The sequence below is a fragment of the Ranitomeya imitator genome, chromosome 2 (assembly GCF_032444005.1).
Source record: "Ranitomeya imitator isolate aRanImi1 chromosome 2, aRanImi1.pri, whole genome shotgun sequence".
NCBI lineage: Eukaryota > Metazoa > Chordata > Amphibia > Anura > Dendrobatidae > Ranitomeya > Ranitomeya imitator.
The window spans coordinates 559,470,778-559,496,102 of NC_091283.1; the positions used below are offsets into that span (position 1 = coordinate 559,470,778).

Below are 25,325 nucleotides of genomic sequence, written 5' to 3' on the forward strand. Positions count from 1 at the left end.
TGGTGGAGGAGTGGGTCTTCTCCTTTCTTCAAACTGCACCTTTAACCCAATCCCACCTCTTCCCTCCCTTATCCTCCCCTCTTTTGAAGTCCATTCTGTCCGCATCTACTCTCCCTCCAACCTCCAAGTGGCCGTCATATACCGACCTCCGGGCCCGGCCACTGCCTTTATTGACCAATTCTCCACCTGGCTTCTTCACTTTCTCTCTGCTGACACTCCCACCATCATCATGGGTGACTTCAACATCCCCATTGATACCCTTCAGTCAACAGCCTCCAAACTTCTGTCCCTTACCTCATCCTTTGGACTTACTCAGTGGTCATCCGCAGCCACCCACACGGATGGGCATACACTAGACCTGGTATTCACCCGTCTCTGCTCTCTATCTAACTTCACCACCTCCCCTCTCCCTCTATCCGACCACCATCTGCTCACCTTCTCATCCCTGTCCTCCTCACCAATCATCCATATCCAGCAACATGCGCACCCACGCAGAAACCTTGCACACCTAGACACCCACACACTCTCTGACTCCATCCTACCACTGGCATCCATATCCTCACTCCACGACACAGACAGTGCCGCTGCTTTCTACAATGCCACTCTCGCATCAGCTATTGACACGGTTGCCCCTCTCGTCCATGGCAGAGCACGACGTATCAATAGATAACCTTGGCATAATAACACCACCAAAAAGCTAAGGCAAGTGTCCAGGGTTGCGGAGCGGCGTTGGAAGAAAACACACTCGCAAGACAACTTCACTGTATTCAAACAAGCAACACTCGCTTTTAAATCTGCACTCACCTCTGCTAAACAGGCCTACTTCACAACCCTCGTATCTTCCCTATCCCACAACCCCAAACAGTTATTCAAAACATTTAACTCCCTCCTCCGCCCCCCACTGCCCCCTCCAACCTCCCTCATCTCTGCTGAAGACTTTGCCACACACATTAAAAATAAGATCGACCAGACAAGGCAAGTCTTTATTGTTCAACCACCACAACCCCTTTGTATACCAGACCAATGCCCAAACCCCATAACCTCCCTATCCAACATCACTGAAGGGGGACTTAATTGTCTCCTCTCCAAATCCCACCTCACCACCTGTGCGCTCGACCCCATCCCATCCCACCTCCTCCCCAACCTCACCACTACACTTATCCCATCCCTAACCCACCTCTTCAACCTATCACTAACTTCTGGCACCTTCCCCTCTGCGTTCAAACATGCCACAATCACGCCTATCCTTAAAAAGCCAACCCTCGATCCAAATGCTATGTCCAGCTATCGCCCAATATCGCTGCTCCCATTTGCTTCCAAACTCCTGGAGCAGCACGTCCATGCTGAAATCTCCTCCCACCTCTCATCTAACTTGTTGTACGACAATCTACAATCTGGTTTCCGTCCCCATCACTCAACTGAGACTGCCCTGACCAAAATCACTAACGACCTACTTACCGCCAAAGCTACTGGACAATACTCTGTACTCCTCCTTCTAGACCTGTCCTCTGCTTTCGACAGTTGACCACTGCCTCCTACTGCAGATGCTCTCCTCCTTTGGCATCAAAGACCTCGCCCTATCCTGGATCACCTCGTACCTTTCCAACCGCACATTCAGCGTCTCCCACTCCCATACTACCTCCTCATCCCACCCTCTCTCTGTTGGAGTCCCCCAAGGCTCTGTTCTAGGACCCCTACTCTTCTCAATCTATACACTTGGCCTGGGACAACTCATAAAGTCTCATGGATTCCAGTACCACCTCTATGCTGATGACACTCAGATCTACCTCTCTGGCCCAGACGTCACCGCTCTGCTGTCCAGAATCCCAGAGTGCCTATCAGCCATATCCTCCTTCTTCTCCTCTCGCTTCCTCAAACTCAATGTGGACAAATCTGAACTCATCATCTTTCCTCCATCCCACAAATCTTCCTTACTTGACCTATCTATCGCAGTCAATGACATCATGCTTTCCCCTGTACCCGAAGTCCGCTGCCTCGGAGTAACCTTCGACTCTGCCCTGTCCTTCAAACCACACATCCAAGCTCTTTCCACCTCCTGTCGCTTCCAGCTCAAAAATATCTCCAGGATCCGTCCTTTCCTCAACCCCCAATCTACTAAAATGCTTGTGCACGCCCTCATCATTTCCCGCCTTGACTACTGCAACATCCTTTTCTGTGGCCTCCCTGCTAAGACCCTTGCACCTCTCCAGTCCATCCTTAACTCTGCTGCCCGACTAATCCATCTCTCTCCTCGCTACTCCTCCGCTTCCCCCCTCTGCAAATCTCTTCACTGGCTCCCATTCCCTCAGCGTATCCAGTTCAAATTGCTAATACTGACCTACAAAGCCATCCACAACCTGTCTCCTCCATATATCTCTGAACTAATCTCTCGATATCTTCCCTCACGTGATCTCCGGTCCTCCCAAGACCTCCTTCTCTCCTCCACACTTATTCGCTCCTCATCCAATCGCCTCCAAGACTTCTCCCGAATATCCCCCATCCTCTGGAATTCTCTGCCCCAACACGTCCGACTATCAACCACAGTCGGATCCTTCAAACGGAACCTGAAAACTCATCTCTTCAGGAAAGCCTACAGCCTGCACTGACACCGCTGCTGCCTCATCACTATCGAAGCTACCGCCTCACCAACACCGGAGCTACCGCCTCACCAACATCGGAGCTCCTGCAACCCTCAACCTACTGTCTCCTTCCCCATAATCCTGTAGAATGTAAGCCCGCAAGGGCAGGGTCCTCGCCCCTCTGTACCAGTCCGTCATTGTTAGTTTGTTTACTGTATGTGATATTTGTAACTTGTATGTAACCCCTTCTCATGTACAGCACTATGGAATCAATGGTGCTATATAAATAAATAATAATAATAATAATCCTTCAAACATGCCAAGATCACACCCATCCTCTATAAAAGCCCTCCCTCGACCCATCCTCTGTGTCTAGCTATTGCCCGATATCTCTTCTCCCTTATGCCTCAAAATTACTGGAACATCATGTCCATCTTGAACTGTCCTCCCACCTCTCCTTCCTGCTCCCTCTTTGACCGGTTACAAGCTGGCTTCCGACCCCATCACTCAACTGAAACTGCCCTAACTAAAGTCACCAATGACCTGCTAACTGCCAAGCGCAAGCGACACTACTCTGTCCTCCTTCTCCTGTACCTGTCTTCTGCCTTTGACACTGCGGACCACTCCCTTCTGCTACAGATCCTCTCAACTCTTAGCATCACAGACTTGTCCCTATCCTGGATCTCGTCATATCTGACAGACTGAACATTCAGTCTCCCTTCCCCACACCACCTCCTCACTTCGCCCCTTGTCTGTCGGTGTTTCTCAAGGCTCTGTTCTAGGACCCCTACTCTTCTCCATCTACACTTTCGGCCTGGGACAGCTCATAGAATCCCACGGTATGCAGTATCTTCTCTACGCCGATGACACGCAGATCTACCTATCCCGACCGGAACTCACCTCCCTACCAAAATCACCCAGTGTTTTGTCTGTCTGCTATCTCAGCCTTCTTTTCTGCTCGCTTTCTAAAACTAAACATGGACAAAACAGAATTCATCATCTTTCCCCCTTCTCACTCTACCCCTCCACCAGACCTATCCATCAATGTCAATGGCTGCTCACTTCCCCAGGCACACACGCCTGATGCCTCGGGGTGATCCTCGAATCTGCCCTCTCTTTCAAGCCACATATCCAAGCCCTTGCCTCCTCCTTCTGTCTCAAACCCAAAAATATTTCCCGGATCCACGCATTCCTTGACCGCGACACCACAAAAACACTAGTGCATGCCCTTATCTCCCGCCTTGACTACTGCAACCTCCTATTTTCTGGCCTCCCCTGTAGCACTCTGGCATTAATGCCTGAAAATCACCTGAAGGGTTCATAAACTACCTGACAGAAGTTTTCAATATGTCGGGGGTGCTGTTTTAAAAATGGTATTACTTTGGTGTTTTTCCAATATACAGGACCACGAAAGTCACTTCAAATGTGGATAGGTCGCTAAACAAATACATTTTATACATTTCCTTGAAAAAGTGCAAAATTACTGCTACATTTTTAACCCCTTTACCCCCAAGGGTGGTTTGCACGTTAATGACCGGGCCAATTTTTACAATTCTGACCACTGTCCCTTTATGAGGTTATAACTCTGGAACGCTTCAACGGATCCCAGTGATTCTGACATTGTTTTCTCGTGACATATTGTACTTCATGACAGTGGTAACATTTCTTTGATATTACCTGCGTTTATTTGTGAAAAAAACGGAAATTTGGCGAAAATTATGAAAATTTCGCAATTTTCCAACTTTGAATTTTTATGCAATTAAATCACAGAGATATGTCACACAAAATACTTAATAAGTAACATTTCCCACATGTCTACTTTACATCAGCACAATTTTGGAACCAAAATTTTTTTTTGTTAGGGAGTTATAAGGGTTAAAAGTTGACCAGCAATTTCTCATTTTTACAACACCGTTTTTTTTTTTAGGGACCATATCTCATTTGAAGTCATTTTGAGGGGTCTGTATGATAGAAAATACCCAAGTGTGACACCATTCTAAAAACTGCACCCCTCATGGTGCTCAAAACCATATTCAAGAAGTTTATTAACCCTTCTGGTGCTTCACAGAAATTTTTGGAATGTTTAAATAAAAATGAACATTTAACTTTTTTTCACAAAAAATTTACTTCAGCTCCAATTTGTTTTATTTTACCAAGGGTAACAGGACAAATTGTACAACAACTTTTGGGGTCCATTTTCTCCTGAGTACAGCGATACCCCATATGTGGGGGTAAACCACTGTTTGGGCACATGACAGAGCTCGGAAGCGAAGGAGCGCCATTTGACTTTTCAATGCAAAATTGACTGGAATCGAGATGGGACACCATGTTGCGTTTGGAGAGCCTCTGATGTGCCTAAACATTGAAACCCCCCACAAGTGACACCATTTTGGAAAGTAGACCCCCTAAGGAACTTATCTAGAGGTGTGGTGAGCACTTTGACCCACCAAGTGCTTCACAGAAGTTTATAATGCAGAATCGTAAAAATAAAAAATCATTTTTTTTTCACAAAAATTATCTTTTTGCCCCCAATTTTTTATTTTCCCAAGGGTAAAAGAAGAAATTGGACCCCAAAAGTTGTTGTACAATTTGTGCTGAGTGCGCTGATACCCCATATGTTGGGGGGGAACCACTGTTTGAGCGCATGGGAGGGCTCGGAAAGGAAGGAGCTCCATTTGGAATGCAGACTTAGATGGAATGGTCTGCAGGTGTCACATTGCGTTTGCAAAGCGCCTAATGTACCGAAACAGTAGAAACCCCCCACAATTGACACCATTTTGGAAACTAGACCCCCTAAGGAACTCATCTAGATGTGTTGTGAGAGCTTTGAACCCCCAAGTTTTTCACTACAGTTTGTAACGCAGAGCCGTGAAAAAAAAAAAAAAAAAAAACTTTCCCCCAAAAATTATTTTTTACCCTCGGGAAAATACAAAACTGGGGGCTAACAGGAGAAATTGGACCCCAAAATTTGTTGTTCAATTTGTCCTGAGTACGCTGATACCCGTTTTTTGGGGGTAACCACTGTTTGGCCGCATGGGAGGGCTCGGAAGGGAAGGAGCGCCATTTGGAATGCAGACTTAGATGGAATGGTCTGCAGGTGTCACATTGCGTTTGCAGAGCCCCTAATGTACCTAAACAGTAGAAACCCCCCCACAAGTGACCCCATATTGGAAACTAGACCCCCCAGGGAACTCATCTAGATGTGTTGTGAGAACTTTGAACCCCTAAGTGTTTCACTACAGTTTATAACGCAGAGCCGTGAAAATAAAAAATCTTTTTTTTTTTCCCACAAAAATTATTTTTTAGCCCCCAGTTTTGTATTTTCCCAAGGGTAACAGGAGAAATTGGACCCCAAAAGTTATTGTCCTATTTGTCCTGAGTACGCTGATATCCCATATGTTGGGGTAAACCCCTGTTTGGGCACACGGGAGAGCTCGGAAGGGAAGGAGCACTGTTTTACTTTTTCAACGCAGAATTGGCTGGAATTGAGATCGGACACCATGTCGCGTTTGGAGAGCCCCTGATGTGCCTAAACAGTGGAAACCCCTCAATTATAACTGAAACCCTAATCCAAACACACCCCTAACCCTAATCCCAACAGTAACCCTAACCACACCTCTATCCCTGACACACCCCTAACCCTAATCCCAACCCTATTCCCAACTGTAAATGTAATCTAAACCCTAACCGTAACTTTAGCCCCAACCCTAACCCTAACTGTAGCCCCAACCCTAACTGTAGCCCTAACCCTAGCCCTAACCCTAGCCCTAACCCTAGCCCTAACCCTAGCCCTAACCCTAATGGGAAAATGGAAATAAATACATTTTTTTAATTTTTCCCTAACTAAGGGGGTGATGAAGGGGGGTTTGATTTACTTTTATCGCGGGTTTTTTAGCGGATTTTTATGATTGGCAGCCGTCACACACTGAAAGACGCTTTTTATTGCAAAAAATATTTTTTGCGTTACCACATTTTGAGAGCTATAATTTTTCCATATTTTGGTCCACAGTCATGTGAGGTCTTGTTTTTTGCGGGACGAGTTGACGTTTTTATTGGTAACATTTTCAGGCACGTGACATTTTTTGATCGCTTTTTATTCCGATTTTTGTGAGGCAGAATGACCAAAAACCAGCTATTCATGAATTTCTTTTGGGGGAGGCGTTTATACCGTTCCGCGTTTGGTAAAATTGATAAAGCAGTTTTATTCTTCAGGTCAGTACAATTACAGCGATACCTCATTTATATCATTTTTTTTATGTTTTGGCGGTGTGTCCACTGTCTCCGCTGCTTTTTGCATTGGCAGTGGAGCTCCTGGTGCAGACAATTAGAATTTCGGTCTCAGGCAGTGGGTTTAGGTATGGCCTAGTAGAAGAGAAAATAGCCTGATATGCTGATGAGGTGTTACTTTTCTTGGAGGACTCTGGGAAGTCATTGTTGGGAGCGATGAACATCCTTAGGACGGGGGGGTGTCCTAGCTGGCCATGTGAGCGGACGTATAGGAGAGCGCTCCCGCTGCCATTAATGCTGTAATCCTGTGCGGACACTGCGGTCTGCCTCAAATTGTGCTGTACCGGTTGGCTGAAGATTCTGGGAGCGGAGGAGCACTGTGGGGACCCCCAGTGGAGGAAGAGATGACTCGGAGGATGCAGAAAGACGTGGGCGCTGGAGTGGCTGGCATGATCCAAGATGGCGCCGCAGCCAGAGAGGACGCTGAAAAAGCAAACGCCGCATGTCAGCGACGCTTGGATGCTGCTGCAAAGTTAAGAAAGTTTGCCTTGGTTGACGGAGGGGAGGAGGCACAGGCGCCTGCTGAAGAAGGATCTGAAGGAGAGGAGGATGAGACGATTGATGGAGTGAAGGAGGTACAGAAGGGGGAGGGAGAAGTTGGCATGACTGCAGGCACAGAGACTCAAAAAGAAGTGGAATTGGGAGAACCAACCCTGAGGGACATTTTTAAACTTGTATCCTCATGTAAACAGTCCCTAAATGGCTTGACCCTTCAGATGCAGGAGGTTAAAGTGGACATTACACAAATAAAAGCTGCCCTACAGAAGATGGACAAACGCATGGGGGAGATGGAAGAGCGGGTGAGCACTGCAGAGGATCATGTTGTAAAGTTACAAAAGGCAGAGAAAGTTTGCTCAAAAGATATCAGAACTGGCGGCAAAAAATGAGGATCTGGAAAATAGATCCAGAAGAAACCATCTCCGAATTTTTGGACTGCCTGAAAAACCAGAGGGAAGAAATCCTACTGAGTTTATTGAGAACTAGCTGTGGAAGAAGATTGGTGTCGAGGTTCTGACAAGTTTTTTCCATGGAAAGAGCTCACAGAGTTCCACCGCAGCCCCGTCCCCTGGAGCTAACCCCCGTACCATGTTGGCCAAGATATTAAACTATAGGGACAGAGACATTGTTCTTAGGAAGGCCAGAGAAATGGAGGCTCTCACGGTTGGCGGACAGAGGATTGCCATCTATTTGGATTACTCCACTGCGGTCCAGAAACAGAGAATGCAGTTTACTGGTGTCAAGAGGCGACTGAAAGAGTTGGGGGTGCAATACTCCATGTTTTTCCAGCGAGGTTGAGTGGTGGCTTTTGACAGAGTTCATTTCTTCATGGCACCAGAGGACGCTATCCAGTGGATTGATGTTAATGTTAAGAAACTGCAGGCTAAAGGAGACTAAGAATCCATTGAGACATGGGATATGATATTTGCTTATTTTTGAAAGAGGAGAATTGGGTTAATTATGTCTGCTTACCGCTTATGTTACTTTCAATTCTGGAGGAGTTGAGTCTGGCCAGTCCGGTTATTTTGCCAGACAGTGTTGGGATAGATAATATGGAGGGTGGTGGGGTAGTTGAAAGGGTGTTCTATGACTGTGTTTTGTATTCTCTTTATCTTGTTGTATGCTTTGAAATGTTTTTGATAAATGTAAAGAGGTGTTGTTTTAATGGTATTGGGAGGCGGAAGGAGAACGTAACCTAAGGGAGAGTGTCTCTAATGGGTAGAGGAGCCCCACTCTCGATAAGAGGAAGAAGCTTTAATTTGAAGGAGGGGTTGGGGGGAGTTTAAAGGGCGGGGGGGAGGGGTTAGACAGCTCAGGCTAGGGAGTAAGGAATCTTGGAAGGATCATGAGCACTGTGATGGGGGACCGTATTAAAATACTGAGTTGGAATGTAAGGGGCCTAGTGGATAAGACCAGATGAGCGGCGGTTTTACAGTATGCTCAAGATCAAAGGGCTTCATTGATATGTCTCCTAGAGACACATTTGGTGCGCGAGAAGGTCGATGTCTTGTGTAGGCGCTGGTTACAGAAAACGTATCACTCTACCTTCTCTACGGAGTGATATGTTTCGGTACTAGTCTGCGGGTGTGCGTTATAAGGAGGTTATGGTGTATGTTGATGTGGATGGGCAGTATGTGGTGGTGAAATGCAAATTGTTTGGGGTATTGGTGTTGTGGCTATGTACACTATTTTTCGGACCATAAGACGCACTTTTTTTCCTCCAAATTTGGGAGGAAAGTGTGTGTGCTTCTTATGGTCCAGATGTAACATGTGGGGAGGGGGCAGCGGGAGTGGGATCCACTATGATCCCACTCACAGGAGGCAGAAAAATGTCCCGCTGCAGCCAGCGCTGGGGAAACCATGTGATCCCGATGATTAAAGTACAGTGAATATTCATTAGCCGCTTCCCTGCCCACCAAATGAATAGTCCTTCACTTACAGGGACACACATGGTTTCCCCAGCGCCGGATTCCTGCAGCAGCTGGGGAGATCTGTGTCCCGTGGAGGAGGGGGCAGCAGCAGGGGCCAGAGGAGACAAGATCGCTGCATACCTGACAGACTGTGCTGGATGCTGAGGCATAAGGACCTGTGTGATGTCATGAAGTGGGTGGGCTGGAGCGTCACATTGGAGCACAGAGCCCTCCCTCTTCTGATGTCATCACAGGTACTTCAGACACCTCACTAGAATCTGCAAGCTTCCTCTTATGACCTGTGCTGTGGAGAGGCAACAAGAGGGAGGGCTCTGTGCGGTCATGGGTTGCTCACAGCCTGAACTACCAAGAAATACTTAAAAGGTTAGTCAATACAACACACAATAAAGCACTCTGCCACTCCTGTGGTGAACTATAACTCCCAGCATGTCATAGGTTCTGCAGGACAGGCTGAGATTTATAGTTCTCCCATGGGTTCTTAAGGCAGCACTCCAGTGTTATTTTTCAGTGCTGGAGTGGTGCTTTAAATATAAGCCCTGTTCCCCCATTCTTATACTCACCCTCCAGCGTCTTCATATAGTACTTTACCGACACCCACACTGGTCCCACAGCACCATCTTCTACCCGTAGCTGCCAACATAATAACCGACTATTATATATAATAGCAACACATATAATAGTATGTTATTTATGTTATTAAATATTTTACCACATTTTTTTTGCTTCAAATATTTTTTTTTTCCTATTTTCCACCTCTAAAACCTGGGTGCGTCTTATAGTCCGAAAAATACAGTATATTTCACCTCCCTATTCCAGCAAGAAAATTAGAGAAGTGTTGGAGCTGGTTGTACGGGGGGACCCGATGTCGCTTCTAATTATCGGAGACCTCAATAATATGTGATCACTTTTCTGACAGAAATAAAAACATACAGAATAGGTCTGAAGGCCATACTACTGCGTTTGGAACATATGTCCCGAAAATTGGTATGATTGTTTTGTGGAGAGTACAATATGTCGGGGAGAGGGGCTACTCTTGCTACTCGCCGGCTCATGATACCCTATCTAGAATAGACATGGCTCTTGGAAACAACATGTTTGACACAATGGTGGGGGATGTAAGGTACTTGTCACGGGCATTCTCGGATCATAATCCGATTGAGGTAGAGTTGCGGCCAATGGGAACACAAGCCATGTGCAGGGGAGAGTGGAAAATTCATCCTAACTGGTTGCATAGTGTGAATCTACAGAACGTACAGCGGGAGGTAGAGGAGATTTTTACGTTTAATGAGGGAAGTGCGGATATACCTACTTTGGGAGACTATGAAAGCGTATCTGAGAGGATTGCTGTTTAGGGATATCAGTAGATGTAAGCAACGGACAAAACAAGCGGAGAATGCAGCAAGGGAAAGGCTGAGAGTAGCTGAAGATGAGTTGGTTACACAGGGTACCCCTGAGGCAGGGAGATGGCTAAAAGCTCAGAATAATATGGATAAAATTCTCTTGGAGAGGGCAGAGAGGAAGAAAGCGTTTCAAAGAATAGCTTTTTACCAGGAGGGGGAGGTGGTGGGGCACATGCTCTCATTGGTGGTTTCAGCCCAGAGGAGTACATCGTTTGTGCATTCATTGGTTCTTGACAACGGTACGAAAGTGTCAGAGACCTCTGAGGTCTTAGAGGTCTTTATGGACTTTTATGCGGACTTGTACTCCTCTTGGGTGGACTCATCGGTGGGAGACAATGTGGCATTTCTAGAGGGACTTGTTTTGCCTAAGCTGATGAAGATGATGGAGAAAGCTTGGAGGCACCTATTACGGATGAAGAACGGAGTCGTGCATTAAGGGCAATGGCAATGGGTAAGGTGCCAGGAGTAGATGGACTACCAGTCGAAATTTATAAAGAGATCACTACGGATTTCAAGCTTCTGTCCAGGGTGTTACCGACCTGGCTGACGGGTGTGATTTCTAAGTTAATACATCCGGATCAGTCCGGCTTTATGCCTGATAGGTCTATTTTCAATTTAAGAAGGCTTTTTCTGAATGTACAGCTGGGGGGTTGACAACTGTGGTCAGAGAGTTATCGCATCCTTAGACGCCCATGAGGCATTTGACAGTGTGGAATGGGGTTATCTTTATTTAAATGATTCTGATGCCTAAGATATTGTATGTTCTCCACAACGCACCTATCTGGATACCATGTGGGAAATTTAACCTGATTAACTCCTTATTTAGGAGTTTGGTGTTGGGGAAACAGCATTCCCGTATCAGGTTGGAGACGCTTCAGTGACCTAAGGATGAGGGCAGTTTGGCTATGCCTAACCCCGAAATGTACTTTCTGGCGGCCCAATGTCAACATTTTAAGGCTATGTTCACACGCTGCGGATCTGCAGCGTTTCCGCAGCTGCGGGTCTGCAGCAGTTTCCCATGCGTTTTCAGTACAATGTAAACCTACGGGAAACGCAATCCGCAGTGCACATGCTGCGAAAAAAAACTGCGCAGAAACGCAGCGGTTTACATTCCGCAGCATGTCAATTCTTTGTGCGGAATCCGCAGCAGTTTTACACCTGCTCCATAATAGAAAACCAGAGGTGTAAAAACCGCAGTGGAATCCGCACTAAATCCGCGGTAATTCCGCAGGAAATCTGCAGGTAAAACGCAGTGCCTTTTACCTGCGGTTTTCACAAATCCGCTGCGGAAAAATCCGCAGACCTCTAGAATATAGACTTTCTCAGCTTTATATCCTACAGAGTGTATAGATCCCCGGATTTTTTGTATAGAGCCGGACTGAGATCTGACTCGGAATGCCCTAGATGTAGGAATTATAATGCTGGATTGTTTCACATGCTTTGGACGTGTCCGAGATTGGCTGCTTTTTGGTTGGTGGTTCTCAGCCGAATAGAGGGGGCTTACAGATGTGTAATCCGAAGGGATATGTAGAGGAGAGAACTGTGGATAACAATTTGAAAATGGCAATTGCTAGATTACTATACATGGCTCGGAAGGTCATAGCAAAAAATTGGATAAAAGAGGAGCCACCTACGAGAGAATGTGTTAAATATGTGAAGCATGTTATCACCTTGGAAAAGGGAGTGTACCAGAAAAGAGGAAAAATGGTCTTGTATAACAAACTGTGGACGCCTTGGCTGTAAATGGGTTAGGAGGAGGATGAGTGAAGATAGGCCTGGGGGGTTTCCCTGTGGGGGGATGATGGTCTATATGGACATAATAGAAGACATTGTATAATGATAACTTACGTACCATTACACGATAAGTTAGGGGAAGAGCGTGAGCTGTCTAATTGGGGAGGGGGGGGGGGGGGGGGTTGGTAATGCTGGGGCTGTTGTTGGGGAAAATTGAAAATACCTGGATTAATTTCAAATGCTTATTGTATTTTTATACTTAATAAAAATCTATTTGAGTTAAAAATAAATAAATAAAAATCCTTAGGACTCTTGGGAATGTATCAGGCCTTGAAATTACCTGGGAGAAATCTAATATTCTGGTGGTGGATGGAAGTGGCGATGATATCCTGATAGCGGGGGAGGGTAGTAAGTTGGCAGTGGTCTGACAGTTTAAATATTTGGGTAGCCAGGTGTTACTTCCCCTCTCGAGCTATGTGGACCTGAATCTCCATTGCTGAGTAGATTTAGAAGTAGAATAGGGGTGTGGTGTAGATTGTATCTCTCAGTAGTCGGAAGAATAAACCTAATTAAAATGTTTCTCATGCCCCAATTACTGTACGTGTTGCACAATACCCCCATATTTCTCCCGTGCTGCGCCAATCCTCTGGAATGCTCTACCCCAAGATATTAGGACCATTCACAATTTGCATAGTTTTAGTCGCTCCCTCAAAACACATTTATTCAGAGCGGCCTATCATGTTGCCTAATCAAAGTCATTTTATGTTTGTGTGTGTGTAGCCCAATTCACTACTTCCATCTATCCCCCACTCCCTGAAGATGGCTGGACCATCATTGTAAATAGATCATTGTACACACCTGTACTTTGTATCTCCCCCACCTCATTGTAGATTATAAGCTCTCACGAGCAGGGTCATCTTATGTTGCTTTAATTATTGTATTGTTAATGTTGTTACTTATGACTGTTGTGTTTGAAACTGTTAAACTGTAAAGCGCTGCATAATATGTTGGCGCTATATAAATAAAGATTATTATTATATGGCTGCCCCAAAGATTGCCTAGCAACCAGGCAACCCCAACATTTATTCAAGCTGGCTACTAGCTGTAAATCATTCAGCTGCGGCGATGAAAACTAAATCTCCGAACTCTAACAAATACTCGGTGACCACCCAAGCGTGCTCAGGAAAACCCGATCAATGAGTATATTCGCTCATCACTAATAAAAATGTATCTGATTTAAAAATAAAAAATAAAGCCCAGCAGGTTTTTTTAAATCTGCCCTGGACAAAGCTTGTCCAAGACCTATACTCACTTTCGTTCTGCATTGCAATCACAGCTACGCCTGTGACTGCAATGCACTCCCATGGCCTCAATATGCCTCCATGAGCATCCTGGGGGAAACACACAGCGACCTTCACATGTGACACCGGTCACTGCCTCACAAGGGGCTGTAAACCCAGATCAGTAGAACCTTTTTCATCCAGAAGATTTGCAGAGTTGCTTTTTATCCCATTGTGATATCTTTCAACTGAGAAATGTAAAAAGAAAAATCATCTACTTGCTTTGGATGAGCTGCAAAGAAACCGATACATTATTTAGCAGATTTTTGTGATATCTAATACAAGCTTTGATCTCTTCTCTCTCAGATGCTATGTGCCAGTTTAGGAAGCCCAAATAACCCATGTGGATCTCCTCCAGGATCTCTTGGCAAACCTCACAGTTTAGATAACCTTGGTTTTCATGGTGACCTGCCAGGCAGCTATAAAAAAGCTCCCGGATGTGAGAGAGAAGACTCCATAGGAACAGATTATCTCAAAAGCTTTAAAAGCCAGGTCAGTAGTCCAATCACTTTCTGGTATGTCTTGTGTCCACAGGCTGTACACTGATGTATGACCCCGGCTGTTTCCAGAGCGCTGTGGATCAGCTGCTATGAATAGGTTGCTCAGAGCTTTCACATCTCTCTGTTGTTTTACAAAGGCAAAGTTAAAACCGCATTCATTGGAACACAGAAGCCAAGAACAACCTCTACTGCAGACTAAACAGGTGAGGCTGACATTGATCCATCTAATAATTCTTTTATGGCAACAAATGTGTGTTTCCAGCCTTTACATTGATGTTTTTATTGCCGTTTAAAGTTTTCTACTGAAATTGGGTTCCCCATACAGTGCTTTTCCCATCAGTTACTTCTATGCATATGTTTAAGCCTCATTCAGACGACCGTGAATCATGAATGAGTTCTGTCTATGGTTTTCATGGTCACATACTCCTTCTAATCCAAGGGGCTGTTCCCATGTCCATGTTTTTTTGATTTTTGGGGGGACCATGTGTCCACAAAAAATCACAGACACATAAGGTATTTGTTTTTGATCAAAGTAATGAACCAAAATCACCCATACAAGTCTATACATCCTTGAAATCAAACTGCACTTGGACTCTTTTTTGCATACATGAAAAATCAGACGTCCTAATGAGGCCTAAGCCATATGTAATTTGTAGGGGTAGAATCCGCTTTCAGCCCATCTCTCTGTGTACCACAATGGTCTGGTGGACTCCATGTATTATGTGGAAAATGGAAAGTTCCTCAAACAACATTGGCTTTTTTGGGGTGACCTGAGAAGGTGGACCTGTATTAAAGTGGTTGGCTATAATAAGACCTTTCAGGAGATTATATTGATCATAAGCATTACAAACTTCTGTGCCACATTAATGGCATTGTGGAAATGTTAAAAGGTATAAAAAAAACAAACAAAAAAAAACATCCTGCTCCCTTACACTGGGTGGTGCTGAAACTCCCTGAAGGGTGTAGTGCATTCTTTCTGGTCCTCAATTGAATAGCGGAGGGGAAGCTTTCTGGTTTTAGATTGCACCCCTCCAGATTGTTCCACATTGGCTACTGACAATAAACCTGTGGGAGTTAAAGTATGGTCACAGAAAACTTTTTTTTTTTTTTTTTTCAGATTTCTGTATGTACTTCCCTTGATTCAATACAAAAACCACTGACATAAAAGGTCTTCATGCAAATCGTGGCACAAATCAGATTTTTTCGCTTTGATTCCAAAGCAAATGCAGATTGAAATTTTGCACAATAAAAATACTCTGTCTGATCATACCCTGAATCTCATGGATTTCTATACCTACCTTACTGTCAGATGTACATGTTAAGAACATGCATGTGTAACAGAGGTCTGTGATGGAAGCCCTATATTGGTATCCATCACCTATAATTTATATTTACTCCGTGTACTGGTAAATAAAAGGGATGGTGACGGAAGGTAAAAGGACACTCTTTTGGTGTCCATCTGGTTAGTGGAGCCCTGTGGAAACATTAGCATATAATACAGGATGTTTTCCCAGCGTATACGTTCAGCTAACTGTTTGCATTATTCAGCCTTGTTTTTTGTAGTTCTATATAATATAATACTGTAGTAAAGAAATTTGGGAGGCATATGTATGTCCCCTGAAAAAAAAAAATTATAATAATTTTATTTTTTTCAGGGGCCATGTCTGGTCACTGGGTGGCATTGCCTGTGTCCTAGCGTAGTTGAGTGAGCATTGTAATATTCGTTGATGAATTTTGCTGCTGATGTGTAAGTGACCAGCATCATGTTGTAACCCTTTCAGGTGCTCACATTCCTACTTTTGTCATTGTTCTAGGATGCCCTAGGAATCCTGCCCATGGGAAGCCCGTTGACCTCAAGCATTTCCTCTAGCATCACATCTAGCCTGGCTGCTACACCTCCCAGTCCGGCAGCTATAAGTGGTACCTCCGGTATGAATGCCAATGCCCTTCCCTTCTACCCAACCAGTGACACTGTAGAATCAGTAATAGGTGAGAATTTTGTTGCCTTTGCAAAATCTCATGGAAGTAGTGCTGCGAACCTTCTCAATAAATGTGGAGAGATCTTTCAGTACAAGAAGCTGTACGTCAGTCAGAAAATAAAGCATTTCTATTTCCCCCTATTTCACATTTTAGTAAGGCCACATTTATTTATTTTATTTTTTTTCATTTGTTGGTTAAAATACCACTTTTGCCATTAAAACCAGTAATGTAATGGACTCTCATAAAGTCGGCTTCAATGCCATTTTTTCATTGCAGTTATAGTGGATAACTGTAGTAATTGACAATGGATAAGTAGGTATTAATAGACTAGGCAGTTCTCGAATGTAAGGAAGAAGGAATAATCATGATTAAGGGTGCTGCGACACCTGGAACGCGTGGATGCCAGCACTAATGTAGCATGAACATTTTTCATATGCCCGCTGTATTATATTCATATGAATACATAAGATTGTTTGCTCATCAAGCTGGATTAGTCCTTCTTTGCCAGCAATATCATGGTGAGCTAGAGTCTTTTTCTAGTTCTAAACTTCACCAGATTTATGAAAGTGGCTGTAGCTAAGTGATAAACTTTGAACATATTTAGACTGTCTAGCCCAACTTTATACCACCTATTAGTTCGCATACTTTGTGGTAGAAATTTGCACCAAGCTTTGGACGTTTTTTTGCTGCTTGGTGTTGGAATTCAAGCAAAGCCTCATTTCCAGGAAGATAAAGAATGTGTCTAATATAAATAAGTGTAATGACAGACAAGTGTAGACGCAAACTAGGGCACAAATCTGGCACAATTGGCTTTAACAAAAACCTCCCCCCTATGTTTGGTATGAAGAACATATGAATGGTAAACCAGTTACTGCCTCTTTCTATCCTGCTCTCAAGATTTTGTAGAGGCATTTTTTTTTAAGTATTCAAGATCAGATTTTCCAAGTCTTTAAAAAGTCAAGCACACTTTTGATATTTTGTGCAATAAAAAGATTCCTGGTGTGAGAGCTCCTTTACAGAGCCCCGAATCCTGAAAGTATTAATGGGCAATCTCAGGCCACCACTAGGTGGCGCACGCTACCATGGAGTTATACTGTTTCCATTGAACTTACTGAGAACTGTATAAATCTGCAGTGAGGCCTCCCTACAGCATGGATGCTGTAGCGGACTTTGTTGCCTATCTGAACAATAATTTATTTAATGCCTAGCTTTCATATTTCATTATTAGATCGTTATTTATCCAGTGACTCCAATACCTGTAAAGTTTACACATCTTTATATAGAAAAGAAGTCATTGTCAATATTAGATTATCATTATTATGATCATCGAGCAGTCATCCACGTCATACCATAAAAGCTACCCTTTATGGTGAATTTGTCCAAGCCAGGCAGGTCTGTTCCGATGACACTACCTTCCTTCCGGAGGCAGCTGTCATCTGAAACAGACTTTCCAGCAGAGGTTTTAATAAATATTCCATACAATCTGCACTTGAAAGCCAAACTCAGAAATTCAACCTTATACATGATGTTCCAAGCACAATGATACTCCCCTTCCTGTCACATTCAGCACATCTTATAGGTTACAAGTCAATGAACTTAAACACATTGCTAAATATTTGCCAGTCATCCATCAGTATGACAAATTGAAAAAATTATATTTGCAGGTATAGAGCCAGGAGAGTCCAACGCCTAGACAATATTCTCTCACCCAGTCTTTTTTACAAACAATCTTCGATTCCCAATTGGTTGTCAATTGCGCAGGTAGTCCAGTCTAAGGGGTCAGATTGGGAGACCTTGGTGGCCTGGAAAGTGGATTGGTCGTCGTGGGCCAGATGAATGGCCACCAAGGTCTCCCGATTTGACCCCCTTAGAGTTTTATCTTTGGGGTCCTCTGAAGACAATTGTCTATGCTGTGAAGATTCAAGATGTGCAGCATCTGAAACAACGGACACTAGAAGCCTGTGCTAGCATTTCTTCTGCAATGTTGCTATCAGTGTGTCAAGAGTGGGAGAAGAGGGTTGTATTGCCAATCTAACACAATGGGCAGCACTTTGAACACATTTTATAAGTGGTCATAAACTTGTAAATAACTCATGAAAGATTAAAGTTACGTTAAAACCAAAGCACACCATTGTTTTTCTTGTGAAATTCTCAATAAGTTTGATGTGTTACGTGACCCTCTTTCCCATTGAAAAAAATAAAGTTGGATCCAAAATGTCCAACTTCAAAATGGCCGCCATTGTCACCACCCATCTTGAAAAGTTTTCCCTCTCCCATATACTAATGTGCCACAAACAGGAAGTTGATATCACCAACCATTCCCATTTTATTTGGATTTATCCATATAAATGGCCCACCCTATATATTTATTAATGTGTGGTTATTTTTTATGTTAATTTTTTGTTATTCCTTTTTTAATTCCTTTTTGTTATTCCTTTAATCCAATTTAATCATTATAGCAACACATGTCCATTTAATCCACTCACAGCAGTATTGCTCCATGCAAATAATTACCATGTGATTGGTCCATATGTGTTTAAAACAAACTCCCCATGATTCTTTGTGCCATACTATGGCTAAGGGCGCCAGAAACGCGTCAGTTTTAACATATCTTCCAGATAGATCAGTTTGAAAGATTTTTTCAATAAAGGATTTGTCATTATACTGGAAGATTGTGCCTCCTTCAATCCACTTCTCCTTCAAGACCCCGAAGCCCATCGGCGCAGGGAGGACCATGACTGGGGGAGGGGCAGACCATAACTCATGGTTGAAATTTTCAATTTCATAGCTGTGTAGTTGTTAGGTAAAGGGTCCTACGTTGTAAGTGGAGCACAGGATGGATGCTGGGTGCATTGAGTTTATCAGGGGGTGGAATTACTTTATCTCTTTGTTCACTCTTTCCTTTACCTGGAGGACAACAGGAAACAAATAATAATAATAATAATGTCTAATATGGCTTGTCTCTTATTTGAATTGTCACAGCTGCGGATTAGGAGTAAGGTGGAAGTTGCAGGAATTTACGGTGGACTAATCTGATCTAATAAAAGGTGTACAATCTCATGGTGAACAGGCTCGGCTATTGGGGCTGGCCTGCATTATTTAATATGGTAATGCTTTTGGCTTTCCGACCTGGTAAAGTACCTGGGATATCACAGTATCCGGGAATCCTTGCGACCGATGACTCCACCTGACTCCAACCATGGTTGTATAATCCGGTGACTTAGGGTACCGTCACACAGTGCCATTTCGATCGCTACGACGGTACGATTCGTGACGTTCCAGTGATATCCATACGATATCGCTGTGTCTGACACGCAGCAGCAATCAGGGATCCTGCTGAGAATCGTACGTCATAGCAGATCGTTTGGACCTTTCTTTCGTCGCTGGATCTCCCGCTGTCATCGCTAGATCGGTGTGTGTGACACCGATCTAGCGATGCGATCTAGCGATGCGTTCGCTTGTAACCAAGGTAAACATCGGGTTACTAAGCGCAGGACCGCGCTTAGTAACCCGATGGTTACCCGGGGACCTCGGCATCGTTGGTCGCTGGAGAGCTGTCTGTGTGACAGCTCCCCAGCGACCACACTACGATTTACCTACGATCACGGCCAGGTCGTATCGCTGGTCGTGATCGTAGGTAAATCGTATAGTGTGACGGTACCCTAAAATAAAGCTGTGGCCATTTTTGACATCCAAACCTTTTGTGTCTTGTACTTTTATTATGGTTTAGGTTTACCAGAGTCACGATTTGTTTTATGGGGGAGTGAAGGTCCATCCAGTCCCGTATCTATCAGTCATGAGTTCTCCCTAGTGATGTTTACAAGTTAGCACAAGTTAGTCAGTTAGAAGTCATAGCCGGTCTCACCTTGAGCACCATCATTAGCAGTGTGATTTGCCTCCTATGTTTGGTGTCCATTCTTTTTTTATCTTTTAGTCACCAAATGTAAATTGTATAATTCTTTAGGCAATAGAGTATAATGGATTGGTGTAATACTGCACAAAATCTATCAGATTCAACTTTCTACAGTGTTGCTTTGTTCATCCAGATCAAGAAAAATATTTTATATATTCCAACCATTAACATGTCTAATTTTAATATTTACATAGAAAGTTGGGTATACTTGTAAATACACTGCAGTGCCCATTGTGTTCAGGGGTGAAGCTTGTATTATACTCCAGGCCGAAATTGCTTTCTTATTGTAATGTCTACTGGTAGCTGACCCTAATGATTTACATCCTGGAAAGTCCAAACACACTTTAATAATGGGTTTTAGGAACAATCTAGGGAGAAAGTTTAGTTGATTTTCTAATGCCGAAATTATGAATGAGTTGGCTGTAACAGCATTAAAAGGTTTCTCTCCTTTTCAATTTTCAGGACCTCATTGCTCCCTTGTTTCCTGTTTGACGGGAAGTGGGGGGATGCGTTCCTAATGATTGTCAGGTCTAATGATTGACATGGCTGTGCTGCTGGCCTGAACTGTGCGCTCTCCTATGCTGCAAGTAAAAGCAGCGTTGTCTCTGCAGCATCGATGGGGAAGGGGTCACTGAAGCTGGCCAGATCAGTGATTCGGCTAGCTTCAGAGCACTTACAAGTGCTGCGCTCCTTGCCTATGAGACAGGCCACCCTGATAGACTACTCAAGCGGTAGTGGTAGGCAATAAATAGTAAACAATTAAAATTCACTCTGCTTTTGAGAACATAGAATTTATAATAGAAGGTAAATTGTAAAGTTTCTGTAAACGGCACCATAATTGTTTTCCATTTGACAAGATTAATCATTATTTTGCAAGGAAGGGTTGTTTCCAGTTCATTACTCTTCAGTCGGGAACATGAACTGCACCCGGTCGGTAGCAGATTGATAGGATCTATTAGGTTCCCAAATGCTGTCCCCTAAGAATCTCCCAATCTCATTTAGTGAAGGAAATAACATATCAAAGTCATCCTATCCATCTCATCCAATAGTAGTTGTATGAAAGCCTCGGCTTAGGACCAAATTTCAGACAATTTCGTCAGGACCTCTTCAGGATTGCCAATTGTCCAGAAATTCTAGGACTGTCCGTAAAAATAAGGCACTTTATTGACGTGTCCATAAAAAAATGTAAGGCATCCTTGATTTTCTTTTTGAAGATGAAGAAACTTATGCAGATTTCGATTTGTATTTATTATCGTTTTGCAGTGAACACAGCTGACGTCTTCATATCAGAATTATGGGCTGTAGACATCGGTCACTGATTGTAATGATTTAGTACATATTTTCCAATGTGTCTGTAAAAATTGTCTGTCCATGACTTTTTGATAAGCTGTCCAGAAAAAATAGTCAGGTTGCCAATCCTGGGCCTCTCTCATGTTTTCATTAATCTTGCATACTTTTTTGCATGGTCTTAGACTGCCATGAGCTTTGGTTAATGTATTTCTATAGCACTTTTTCCCCACTTATTTGCTTGAAATGTTATACCTTCTATTTTTTCTTTTACATTTTTCAGAATCTGCTCTAGATGACCTTGACCTTAATGACTTTGGAGTTGCTGCTTTAGAAAAATCATTTGACAACAGCTCTGTGGCAGCTCCAGGAGGCATCATGATAGGTAATTCCTATTCCAGCTGGTCTCGTCATGTGTTAGTGTATAAATGTGTACAATATGATTGTTCTCCTCTTCTTTATTCAGGTGGAAGTTTAATGCAGAGCTCGGCTCCCGTAAATATCCCTGGCTCCTTGGGGAGCTCGTCGTCCTTTCACTCTACCTCGCCATCGCCCCCTGTCAGCATTTCCTCACATTTCCTTCATCAGACATCGGGGGCTCATAGCCAATCGGAAAATACTTTTCTTAATACGTCAGCTGCACACGGTTCATTGGGTGAGTGCCTGGATACAGTGGGAAAATAAATACAAGTATTCTGAAGGCTGGAAGTACAGAGACATTGTGGACTGAAACATTAAATTATTGTGTGAATTTCTCTGCTAATAGTTCTTCTACACTAAATGTGTACGTTTTGTGAAAGTACGGGAAGCTGAACGCCTGGTAGGCAATTGTGTGGGTTTATATCTCAAGTGAAAATGGAATTGAAATTTGATTCAGATTCCCCTCCTTCATTATTAGAAGTTTGGTCATTATCTAATAGCACTATAAATGTGTGAGATTTGCGACAGATCCTCATAAAGTGGTTTCTTACATTTAAGAGTTGTCTGGTACTTAACAATGAATGCCTTCTCCTTGCGACTGGTCATCAATATCAGGTGAATGGGAGTGCCGGTGCAGAAATCTGTGACGGCCAAATATAAGCAATATAGTGGGCGAACACCGCAGCCCCGCACATTGCTTAGTGGCTGCTAAGCAATAAGGTGTATTACTTGGCAGTGACCAGGAAGCATCTGTCTTCTGCGCTGTGCGTTGCTTGCATCCGGACAGGGCAGTTTTCAACTGGATGTCGGCTTTCAGATCTCCACTGACCACTGGATAGTTCATCAGTTGTAAAGAAATAAACAAGCCCTTTAAATTGACTCCCTTCTAGAAGGATCTGTGCACTTGCCAATGTAGTACATTTTCATATTCCTCATTTTGTTGTGCTGCTCTTAGGTTTTTCCTCTGAAAAATCTATAACCAAATGACAGCTGGAGATTGACACTCCTGCACCAGACAATATTGGCAAGAGGAATTCCAAAGTTTGTTCCAATGACAAAGGAAATAAGAAATAATAATGATACTTGCTCATAGTGAAGATAGTGAAACACTGTACTGAAACGCCCACATAAATGAAATGTAAGGCACTGTACAGATGTGTGAACCGAATCTTGTGCATGTACACTATAGCATATAGACTTGTCTAAATTGTGCAGTGGATACGCCAACCTGTTTCCACATGAGCGTTCACGTGTCCGGTTTCTTATTTGGAATGTGTCATGGACAACTTCAGTTAAAATCCAAAATGAAGCGTTGAGTAATTTGGGTAGTGCCCCGGCCGTCGGCTACGACCTACATGTCCGTCTTCACGAGTGAAGCTCCCGGTTGCTAATAATGACGTTAATTGGCAAACTATGATATGCAGCTTGGACTCTCTACCATTCCTACGCGTTTCAGAGAACTCCTGTCTCCTCCTGCAAGACCCTGATGAAGGAGACATTTTGGATTTTAACTGAAGTTGTACATGAAATATTCCACATTAGAAACTGGACTTGTGGACTCATGTGGAAACACGTTGGCATGTTATTACTTATTATTAATTCTGTGGTGGTCAGGATTGTTACTTTGCTGCAGGTGATTTGTAATTTTAATAATGGAAAAACCCATCTGTCAATTTATTCACACTTTTTTCCAGGGAGGAACAGCCGAGGGAGAATACAAGAAAGAAAAGATTTTTCAGCAGTATTATTTTATTGGGAATACAAGTATTTATTAAGCAGTCGGTCATTAATTTATTAATGCCTAATCCATTTTCTATGTGTTGTAAAGACCTCTCCTTTCTGGTGTACAGTACAATCCTGGATAGCTGGAGAGCATATTAGAGTGTTTTGGTTACAGTTTTTCTTTTGATTGAACATAATTTGCTATGTTTCACTAGTAATAAGGTATTTTGGCTATCTTACTATCCATGCAGGTCTGAATGGGATGAATAATAGCATATGGGAGCACTTTGTATCTGGCAGCTATTCCCCAGGAACATCCCCAGCATTTCCATCAGGCCCGGGAGGAGCTGAATTGGTAAGGCTCCGACAGGAACTGGAGGAAGCCAGTAACACCATCAAGCAATGGGAAGACTCATGGAAACAAGCTAAACAGGTACCCTATGGATCATGTTGCCGTCTGCCCGATATATTTTTCCTTAAGGGGGGAATTTGTGTAGGGAGCAGTGACTATTACAGCCTACGCCCCGATTTCTAGAACTGAGCAGCTACAGGGGAGAATTATACTTTTTTTCACTGTAGCTACTGCTCCATTAAGCAGCCACAAGGCTTTAAATGCTGTTTTCCTTCACATTACCCCTATTTCTATAGGTAAATATGGGTTCTGAACATGAGTTTCATTTTAAAGGGAACCTGTCACCCTGAAAATCACGGATGAGGTAAGCCCACCGGCATCAGGGGCTTATCTACAGCATTCTGTAATGCTGTAGATAAGCCCCCGATGTAACCTGAAAGAGGAGAAAAAGACGTTAGATTATACTCACCGAGGGGCGGTCCCGCTGCTGGTCCGGTCAGACGGGTGTCTCTGGTCCGCTGCGGCGCCTCCCATCTTCATTCCAAGACGTCCTCTTCTGATCTTCAGCCACGGCTCCGGCGCAGGCGTACTTTGTCTGCCCTGTTGAGGGCAGAGCAAAGTACTGCAGTGCGCAGGCGCCGGGCCTCTCTAACCTTTCTGGCGCCTGCGCATTGCAGTACTTTGTTCTGCCCTCAACAGGGCAGACAAAGTACGCCTGCGCTGGAGCCGTGGCTGAAGATCAGAAGAGGACGTCTTGGAATGAAGATGGGAGGCGCCGCAGTGGACCAGAGACCCCCATCCGACCTGACCAGCAGCAGGACCGCCCCTGGGTGAGTATAATCTAACGTCTTTTTCTCCTCTTTCAGGTTACATCGGGGGCTTATCTACAGCATTGCAGAATGCTGTAGATAAGCCCCTGATGCCGGTGGGCTTACCTCACCCGCGATTTTCGGGGTGACAGGTTCCCTTTAAATCTCAAGTATCTGATCTACAGTCACAATTTTTCAATAGATTATAAACCCCTTTGTGACCATGTGATTTTCCATTTTTGCGCTTTTGTTTTTTCCTCCTCTTCTTCCACGATCCATGACTTTTTTATTTTTCCATCAATATATCTCCATTTGAGGGCTTGTCTTTTGCTAAACAAGTTGTACTTTTGAATGATATGATTCAAGGTTAGAGCGAGTATGCAGATAGCAAACATGTAAAATGTTTTTTTTTTTTTTTTGCATTATATTTCAGTTTTACGGCGGCCAAAAAGAAATGTAATTCTGTAATTATGATTTTTTTTTTTATCGTTATGCAGTTTACCGATCAGATTATTTGTTTTTATATTTTGATGTAGCCGACATCAAAGGCTGGGACAAGACCTTTGACGTCAA

General features: G+C 43.6%; 1 protein-coding gene across 2 annotated transcripts in view; it reads left to right on the forward strand.

Annotated features, from left to right (window-relative positions):
- UNK (unk zinc finger) overlaps positions 1 to 25,325 on the forward strand; it is a 110,445-nt gene that overhangs the window by 76,195 nt on the left and 8,925 nt on the right. For both annotated transcript variants that reach the window (XM_069752046.1, XM_069752047.1), the window contains exons 10-15: positions 14,076 to 14,261; positions 14,407 to 14,472; positions 16,084 to 16,258; positions 21,733 to 21,834; positions 21,916 to 22,104; positions 23,843 to 24,024. In XM_069752046.1, coding sequence (XP_069608147.1) covers positions 14,076 to 14,261; positions 14,407 to 14,472; positions 16,084 to 16,258; positions 21,733 to 21,834; positions 21,916 to 22,104; positions 23,843 to 24,024 — 900 coding nt within the window. The remainder of the gene's footprint in view (positions 1 to 14,075; positions 14,262 to 14,406; positions 14,473 to 16,083; positions 16,259 to 21,732; positions 21,835 to 21,915; positions 22,105 to 23,842; positions 24,025 to 25,325) is intronic.